The sequence below is a fragment of the Corvus hawaiiensis genome, chromosome 7, assembly GCF_020740725.1.
Source record: "Corvus hawaiiensis isolate bCorHaw1 chromosome 7, bCorHaw1.pri.cur, whole genome shotgun sequence".
In the NCBI taxonomy this organism is placed as follows: Eukaryota; Metazoa; Chordata; class Aves; order Passeriformes; family Corvidae; genus Corvus; species Corvus hawaiiensis.
In genome coordinates, this window is record NC_063219.1 from 11347420 (window position 1) to 11357403 (window position 9984).

General features: G+C 38.7%; 1 protein-coding gene across 9 annotated transcripts in view; it reads left to right on the forward strand.

Annotated features, from left to right (window-relative positions):
• SLC39A10 (solute carrier family 39 member 10) overlaps positions 1-5516 on the forward strand; it is a 76497-nt gene extending 70981 nt beyond the window's left edge. For all 9 annotated transcript variants that reach the window (XM_048310114.1, XM_048310106.1, XM_048310113.1 and 6 more), the window contains 2 exons: positions 2312-2480; positions 3368-5516. In XM_048310114.1, coding sequence (XP_048166071.1) covers positions 2312-2470 — 159 coding nt within the window. In that variant the 3' untranslated portion in view covers positions 2471-2480; positions 3368-5516. The remainder of the gene's footprint in view (positions 1-2311; positions 2481-3367) is intronic.
• The last annotated feature ends 4468 nt before the right edge of the window (positions 5517-9984 follow it).

Genomic DNA, 9984 nt, shown 5'->3' on the forward strand with positions numbered 1-9984 from the left:
TGACTGTCCTGAAGTTTGTCTAATTACATGGGTTTTAATGATAAGGATATTCCTCTCCAGTACCACCTAAACTCAGGTGTTTCAAAATCTTCAGGCTTTCCATGTTCTTATATGAAATTTCATTTGGTGATATTATAAGAGTAATCATAATATCCTCCTTCCTGACACTCCTGTTTTGGTTGGAATGGGTACATTGAATTGTCCAACTTGAATAATTTCATCTTACTGGGAAACAAATTTATCTGTTGCAGTTTTTGTTCCTTTTATCTCTAGTACTGACACTATAAGCTTTCAAATTCAAAAGGGTGTTAGGTTTTTTTTAATTGACAGGACCGTTCTTTATATGGTCCCTGAAATTGGTCACATCAGTAGCCAATAAAGCAAAAAGTTTAGTAATCTTCAGACATGCTGTCAAACTAAATATCCAGCAGTGTTATAGCCCATTATAGTAATGCTAGGGTGAAGTCCTTTATTCTTAATGACTTGACAGTACTTTGTAATGTGGAGTAGTGTTTGCTGTTGAGCTGCCTGGTGTAGTGTATATGTGATAAGCATTTAAACATTTTTCACACCAATTTCGGGGGTGGCTCATGGTTTTGTTTTTTGAGGGTTTGGGGGTTTTTTTGTTGGGTTTTTTTTTATAGTTTAATAGTGGATCAAATTAATTACCAGGTTTATGTATCTTTTAGAAATACAGTAATACAAGATGAGATGGGTAGTATATTTGGGTTTTTAGCATCTTTGATGTCATTGTCTGTTGGGCAGTATTCAGGTTCTTGGAATAACCAAAACTATCCTAACCAATCTAATGAAGAGCAATAGTTTTCATTTTATTCTGTATCATCATTTTCTGTACTAAATGGGTCTTGAAGGAATTCCTGTAAGAATTCCTTCCTTGGAAGAATTACTGTAAGAGACTTAAAGATCAAAAGTGCCTCAAACACTGTTATATCACTGAAGGACTTTGCCCACTGTAGCAAACTGTGCAAAGAAGCAACTGCTGGTCTGCCACCACGGAATACCACCCCGCTGAGGATAGTCCTGACTTGAGATAAGATAAAGGTGGGACTATTGTCTCAATTATCTCAAGCCTAAGGAGAAGTAAGCAAGGCATGGGGAGAGGAATGTACCCACATGGCAAACCAGCTCAGCAGCTGTGCTGAAAATGAGCTCTGGCTGGGCCCAGCAGGGGGAGGCCACAGCCCAGCACTCCAGATGGGAGGCACCGACTCCAGGGCGGAGAGAGACTGAGATGGGACTAATTAGCATTGGAGGTGAGGGAACCATTTACCTGATAGAATAAGAGAACTGTGTAGCCAGTGAGCATCGAGCCTTTGTCCGCTAAAATGTGTAAATGGTGAGAAGTTTTGAGTGACCTCAGGACACCCACCCCTGGGAAGCCAGGGTGAATGGGACCAGGGAGACACCGGCTGGATCCATGGGTGGTGACTATCTTCTGCTTCATCTTTCACTCTCTTTCTTTCTCCTCTCCCTTCTCTCTCTTTCCTATTTTGCTCTCTCTCTACCTCATATTTGCAGTTAAATAAAATCCTGACTCTTGACTTTGGCATATGGTCTCATATGCACCTTAATTTGGGCAGAAGCATCTCTCAATAATCAAATCTTAACATTTACTTCCTGCTTTCTTGAATTAATTTCCTTGTAAATATGTTACTTCTGTTCTATGTGGATGGCTTTGTAAAACACAAAGTTTAATTTTTACATCTTCCAAGAGCACTACTATTAGTTGCTTTTGTTAGTACTCTGCCTTTTCCTCACAGGTGAGGAATATGAGGAATGTCCAGAACTTTCATAAGTTTTTATATCTGCACATAAAATTTCTCTTGAATTGCTTGTAGCTGTCATTCCCATATTTAAAAGGGATATGTATGTGAATATGTGTAAGCATCTCACATGACACATGAATGGCTAAGTTAATCAAAGTCATGTGTTTATTTGAGCATGACTTCAGTTTTTACTCTATTAAAATTAAAGGAGCAGAACTTGAAGAATGTTGGGCTGGTCCTTAGCTTAAGGAACTTAATGTTCAATTTAATGGATGATCCAGTAAAAGTGTAAGAAAAAAAGAAGTCCAAAGGAAAGGCATTTTTAGTTTGTTTTGTAAATACATCACGTGATTCATATTTTTATTGAATGGAGTGGTTCAGTAGAATTTAAGCTGTGTCTTAGTGTATTGGTTTTATATCTGAACCCTGGAGTGTATATTCTTAACAATATCATCTTCTAAACTTATCCATGTATAAATGGAATAGAGTTAAAATAATTTTCTAAATTGTTTTGTATCTTCTAGCTTCCAGAAATGCTTCATGGAGATGGAGACAATGAAGAGCATGGTTACTGTCCTGTGGGGCAGTTCATTCTTCAGAATCTGGGCCTGCTTCTTGGATTTGCCATCATGCTGGTGATTGCCCTCTACGAAGACAAAATTGTGCTTGACATCCAGTTCTGACCTAATGCTGGTAATCACTGTGGTTCCAGTCTGTTGCTGTCTGGCTTTGAGTCTGCACTGTGTCTCTGTGTGCATGTTGCTCAGAGGACACGTGGTGCTTGCACTGCTTGCACAAGGACAGGAGATTGCTTTCTGCCTAGAGTAGCTTCTGCTTCTGTCTAATCCCAACACAACTCCTAAACTCAAGTGAGCAACGTTTAGGAAACCCTAAATATGAGAAATAAGGGCCAAGCTCAGGGTGCAGTATAAGGGAGCTCTGCTTGCCTAAGAAAGAAAAAGTACAGGGAATGATCTTCCCATTTGGGAAAATACCATTCCGTTAGTGCACTTGGACAGAACCCAGATGTTCAGCTGAAACTCACACCTGTGCAAGGAACCCAAGGAAGCTTTTAGTGCCACATGACTCTTGAGTAGTGCATAGATGTCTCTATGTATGTATAGATCTATATAGATATACACAGATGTGCACACATACACGTGTGTGTGCACCTCTGTGTGTGTATATATACATATATATTAATCCTGTGCTGGTTTTTCTGCATAGTGGTGACTTGAAGCACTCAGTCTTAGAGCAGGACATGACTGGAAACTACTGTGCTGACTTAAATTTTTAAAAAGAAACCCCAAACCTAAAGACTGTTTAAATTCTTACAAGCTGTGTTAAGCTGCCATCCATCATTCCAAAGCTCTTGTGTAAGAAGGCAGCCTGTTGCCATGTACTCTGCGAAGTGTAACTTCTGTCGAGGGTCAGTTTGATGATATTTTTCCCAACTGAGATTTATTTGATGTTTGTTCCTTGATATTAGTAGGAAAATGCAAAATGCAGTAGAATTAGTGTTAGCTTGGGAACATCCCTGACCTTGGAGTTACTGAGCTGTTTCTGGTTCTTTCTTACAGACGCTAAACATGTATTGTGTGCCACTTGCAGCATAAACTACTGAAGAATTGTGGCTGTGAATTTGTGCAAACTCTTCTAACAAGAGAATCCATGTGGGAATTTCTCCATTTTTTTAAATGATTATTTTGGACTGTTTTCTTCTCTTCATGTTAAAACAAACCAAGGTGCAAGATGCTAGTTCCTGCAGCTGGACACAAAGGTTAAATTGTGCTCCGTGTATGTTGTACTGGTAGGGTATTTCTGATACTGTAACAGCTGATCAAGTCTGTTCCTACAATGCCTTGATATCAGATGATGTGACACCAGCCATTTCTGGCAGTAAAGAGTATGTAAGAAGATTTCTACTTCCAGTATAAAGGAGTTCATTTCTATGATATTTTTTTACAATTTTGGTATTCAGATTATTAAAAAGCAGATGTGGTAGAACCATGGTATGTGTCATTTGGAAGAATAGACTGAAAGTTTGGGCCTTAACTTGCTGGGACCAGCTGTCCTAGATCAGATTGTGCTGACAGGCATGTATTGCCAGACATGAGTTAGTTCTTGTACCCATCTCCTTAAAAAAAAAAATAAAATTATGAGTTTGTGGGGAGTGCAAGTTGATTCTGTAGTACCAGTCCTAAGCATGGTAGTAGCTTTTTTTTAAAACGTCCAGTTCGTCTCTCTTCTGTGTATGCCAGGTAAAAGCTGTACTTTGACTATGTGCCGTAAGTTTTAAAGTTCCAGTCTGCTTGGTGCCAGTGTAGCTGCTAAAAACACTAATCCTGACGCCTTTAATGAGAGCCAGTGGGTATCTGCATTCCATTTCAAGTTCCTGTGTTTCCTGTGGCCCTTTACTTTGCAAGCTTCATTGATCAGTTTAGTTTTTACTGAGAGCAGCTCATGTGTTTTAAAAGTATCAGTTGGTTGCCAGTATTTCTTCCTAATGCAGTATCAGGAAACAGTATTAAGGGTCCATTTCAAAGAAGAGTGCAGTTTCTTCAGTGAAGAAGCCAAAAGCCCAGAGTTCAGGCATGCAGCCGTTTGATGTTCTGAACTCAAGGTTTTCTTTTTTCTTCTTTAAACGTTTACTGTAGAACCCTGATTAGCAAACACACTGTTGTTAGCTTCAGATTGCTGAATTTCTGCAGTGAAAAGCTCCTGGATGACATTTTTGCATAGTGCCCATGTTAGGTCAATGAGACAAAACTTCCTGGATACCTTCTGAGGATCTGAGTTGAAACAATCTCTGTTTCTTATGTATTAAACTGACTGAGTTTTCTTTTCTGTTAATTCTGTCTAGCATAAGGGAGTCATTATGCAGCTGAACTGATGTTTTGTCAAACCATTTTTTAAGGTTTATTTCTCTTAATTCTTTTCAAATGAAGATTTCTGTATTTCTGGTAGTATATTTACTGTTGTATTAGTTGGAATGTGGTTATAGCTTAATACACTGCCTCTGTAGGAAGATAGTTCACTTCCTTCCAAGACCATCTTCAGACAAGGGAAAAACATGGTCTTTGAAGGTAGGCACTGTATTTTTCATGGAATATAGATTGTTTACTTTTATTTTCTAGTATTTATTGCAAATGTAACAGAGCAGTGTAACAGCTGTGACTTCTCTAATGTTTCCACCAGTATTGAATTCCAGATGATTCTAATGTACACTTTTGAGTCATGTTACAGACAATCTGAATTCCATTACATTTCTACTTGGCTTCAACATTCCATTTTGCTTGAATCCAGAGTCTCATTTAACTTGTATTTGTTGGAGGGCATAAATGTTACTTGTATATTACAATGCTGTCACTGTGTGACATCCCATGTGAATTCTGATGTAAATCACATTGCACTCAATCCGCTGTGATTACGCTTAGAAAATGTTGTAGTTGCTAGATGCAGTGTGATTTTTTTTTTTATATAATTTTTTTTCTTTCCTCTCCCCATTAACAACTAAGTCTATGGTTTAAAATGTGATAATGGTCCAATAAGATAACTTGCTGAGCTATTGGTTTTTTGTTATGACTAAATCATTTTTTAAAAAATTTTATAAAGCTGGAAATTATCAAATGCTGTTTTGTTCATTGTCAACAGTGTTGTGTTCATTTTATGTATGTTCCTTATACATAAGGAGCCTTCAGAAAATAAAAAAATTATTCAAGGAGCAGATACTTTTGTAGGGTTTTGTAAGGTTTGATTACTTTTGTGTTCTAGTATTCTGTCTCAAATGCAACATTGTAAAAAACCTTGAGTAAGACTCGCTCATCCACAGTCCTGCATTTCTGCCTTCAGAATGCTGTTTACCACTCTTTTTAGTTCAGCAGACATCACTACAAGCCCCTAAAAGAAATTCTGAAGAGGAAGGTGTCAAAATACTTTGCTTAACAGGGTTGCTTAAACAATTAAAAACCAACATAAATGCTCTGTCCAACAGACGTTACAGACTTCCAGGTCAGTCAGGTAGAGCAGTACTGAAAACAAGAATGGTGGATCAGGGGATTTCATGGACAGTTACTGTGATCTTCTGGCTGATCCTGTAGTTGTTGGATTGCTCAGGGAAAAGGTCCATAGCCTCTTAAAAGCTGCCATTACTGGGAAGTTCTCACTCCCATCCTTCAGAAACATGGTGTTCCCAGAGCACATTTGAGTTTTACTGACTGTAAACCCTCTTCACTATTGGTTCACATTCTGTGGCATTGCTGCAAGTGCCTTACTCTGAAGGAGCAGAATTCCCTCTATTACTGCAGTAAAAGTTACTAGCTTAGAATGAACAGAATCCAGTTGCCTACAGCTGTGTCTCTTTTTCTTTCTCTAGGCTTACAAACTGGACTAAAACTGGCCAAGGAGTTGAAAATTGTTAGAAGCTGGAGGAAGTAGGAGATACATAAACTGACTGTATAGTCACAAAATGCTTCCTCAGGAAGACAGTCAGAAAAAATATAAACCTGAAACAAAGCCTTAAAATGTTCTTAAGTGGAAAAGTAATTTCACTAGAATGGAGATACAACACAATAAAGTACAGTAAAAACTGGTGAGGGAATGTGAACATACTAACATGGATATACAGTAGAAGGTTAGGGTAAGATGGTGTGTGGCTTTACATACCTGTGTAAGAAGAATGTTGTCAAATAACAGTTGTGTTCCTGACTGATCCTTGGTAATATCAGCATTTTCAGTCATTCCAAAGATTTCTGGGAAGGGATTCTGTGGAAGTGTCTTTGCATATTCAATAGAGCTTTGGTACTGAAAAAAGTTGGGGAAAAAATACCTCTAGACAGAAAAGATGCAGAAGCAGCCAACCAGCTCACAAGAGGCCACAACCACGCCAGGCTTTCCTAGTGGGATGAATAGAGTGTGTAACTAAGATGTAAAAGGCAGTACCAGGGTGGGCTGTGCTGCACAAAGTCCTTTGGTCTTGCCCTCAAATCAAGATTGGCTTTGGTTAACTAATTTCTGAAAAATTCTGGCAGCTGATGAAAATTCTGTTTAAATGAGACACCAAGTGTAAGGGGCTGCAGCCCCTCTCTGGCCCCACTGCTTGCCAGCTGTCTGAAGGTGTTCTGCTGCTGACTGACACAACTCCTGTATGATCAATTAAGCTGATTACTGTGGCCTTTCTACCTCCAGTAGATACAATGAATTTCTGTTAGGCCTATTTTAAAATGCTTTTAACTGTACCTGGCTGGGCTGTGTCTTTGAGCGCTGACTCACACAGAGCAGTGAATTTAGATGACAGTAATAGAGTGGTGTTTACATAATGTCCCTTTCTCAGAAGTCACTGAAACAAGGCCTGATAGAAGGTGAGATTAAGCCACCAAAGCAGTGACTGAGTAAACACTGAGACACACATCAGTTTCAGTACAGATACTTTTTTTTTTAATAAGCTGTTGGTAATTCTGTTGTTCTGAGATACTTACATCTCCTTCAAGAGAGGCAAAATAAACACCACTTGGCTCAAGTATATAATTGACATTTGTAATGGATTTCCGAGGACAATAACATGTTCAGAACACTTACAGAGACAGTCCCAGTCCTCAGTGCCTCTGGGACCATAACTGCATTCCCCAGTCACACAGTGAGGAGCACTAGCTGGCACCTCCTGCTGCAAACCAGGACAGTGATCTGAGCAGCAGCCTCACACTTCCCTGGGCAGCCATACCAACATCACTGTAATTCACCTGGAAGGCAGCCAGAATTCTCACTGGAAAGTTTAAAAGCTGTTAATTACTTCTGCTAGTTCATGTTTGAACCATTTGATCTCCAGCCCTTCAAATACTTTTTAATAATCATCCCTCAAGTCACCCAGCCATTGCTGCTTTTGAAGAATAATAGCACCAAAAGTTTCTGTAGTAATGCAGCTGAAACTCCCTGAATACAAGCTTATGGAAAACTTTTCCAAAATTATCTCTTGTTTGGCATCTTTCTGAAATAAATGTATGCTGTTACAAGGCCATAGCTGTGCTCATCATTTTTTAATTTTTTTAGACAATAAAACATGCCTTAAGTCTTTAGGCTAGGAGAAACTGCACTCCTCCTAGGTGCATAAAAACAAAAAATTATGAGTGATAACAGAAAATTATTTGAAGGAAGGCAAGAGTGGGTGATACACTGAGAACTGGGATAAAGCAAAACAGTCCAAAGAAATGTTTACTACATAAAAATTATTACCTTGCAGGGGAAAAAAAGGTTCCATCTCTGCTAGGAACTGTATTTGCTATTTGTTCAGAACCTTTGGTCATGTAGTAGGAGGACATCTCCGTCACAACCCACCCACCGCCCCACTTGCTTCAGGAAAGAAACACCTCCACGAAGTGCTTCCACCCCTTGCCTATTAACCACGTTATTGCTTGGCTCTGCCTGTTAACCACACTAATAACCAAAGTCACTCCCAGCTGACAGTGAAAGCAGCACCCCTCTTCCTGCCAGTCCCTAACTTTAACAGATTTTGGCCATGCTGGGCTGCTTAGGAAGCTGGAGCACAAAGAAGTGCCATGTATTGCTGGCAGATTCCAGAGAGACTTCAATGGAAAACACGCACGTCTGCAAACAGGGAGGGAAACTCCCTCTGCCAGAGTTCCTCAGATGGATCCCAGCTGGTTTCGCTCCGCAGCAGTCCAGGGGCTGGTCGTGTCCCTGTCACTGAGTAAATCAGAGACAGCCACCAGGGGTGCCACTAGGATACTTTACACCTTGCCGGAGCTGCTCTTCGTGTCCTGCACAGTGGTGCTGTTCTTGAGCACCACTCAGACCCCAGCTTCTCCTGCTCACACACCGTGAGTCAGGGGAAACCTTCTCTTGACAAACAAAGGCCTTCAGCAGGAGGTCATTAAATGGTACTGAGCATCAGTTCCAAATAGTCTCTTAAACCTCAAAGCAATTTTATTTTTTAAAGCTATTTATTTATGTATACCTAATTAATATACATTACAATTGTATGTATGAGACCATGCACCTATACATTTTTTTAACACCATTGTATTATAAAATATTGCTCACACAATATTTTAGCTTTTTTTTTAATCCTTACCAAGAGAGATTTCTGGCCTTTACAGAAAGACATCAGGTAGAAATACTTAGTTTGGTTTTCAACTGAGACCATTTAGCTAAGTATACAGCCTCATTTAGATGGTCTACATTAATTATAAAAAAATAATGCAAAGTAATGTAAAATCGGACTGCAAACACACATCCAGTTATATGAGAACAGTGGATAGGTTTTCTCAGTCTTACCTTTTTTTTTAAATAAACACCTAGAGAGCTTGTATTACTAATGCTATAGCAACACGTTTCAATTGATGAAGTGTGAGACAAGCAATAAAATAAAAAATAAATTTACTCCACTATTGCCAGTAATTGAAACTACTTTCCTCGTAGTGGAAGACAACTATTTAATTTCGGAGGCTTTTTCCTCCCAGATCATGTATACACATTCATCAGGGTCAGCTTTAACTGATTTACAAAGTTGCAACATTACTCACAGGCTTCTGCACTTGTTGGAAAAGTCAGGATCAGATATTGAATATCAGATATTTAATGTACTGTATAGTTTAAAATACAATTTACATCTCTTCTTCCATGTCATGCCACCTCTTATCTATCTTCCAGTGAAAAGCTCCAACTACCCATCCATTTAATCTGGAACTATAAAATTCTGACAGTTCCAGAACACTCCTGCAAACAGTATTCTCCTGAAGGATGTAGGCAACCTGCCATAAAATGCAGAATGCCTTTGCAGCTTGGTGGCTGGAGACTTGAAATATATCTGTCATTCTCAATAGCATGGAATTCTGACAGAATAACAGGCAGGAAATGCAAGAAATACATCTCAGAATGTATTCTTACATGTATAATCTTACTTTCTAGTATTCTAACAGTACTTTTCTATGTAAGAACTCATTTGGGCTGTTGGGAAATTTTTGTTTGTTTGTTTTAAATGCCATAATAAAAGTCAAAGAAAAAAAAAACATATTTCAATTCTGATGTATAAATGTCACCCAGCATTCCAAGGTCCTATATTACTATGGTGTTTTGATTAAATAATATATTACATATAATGCGTATCTGAAAAAAATAGCGTTTTCAGATAAGACTGCTTACATTAAACATTTAAACTATTACGGTTTTATTCCATTTTTCC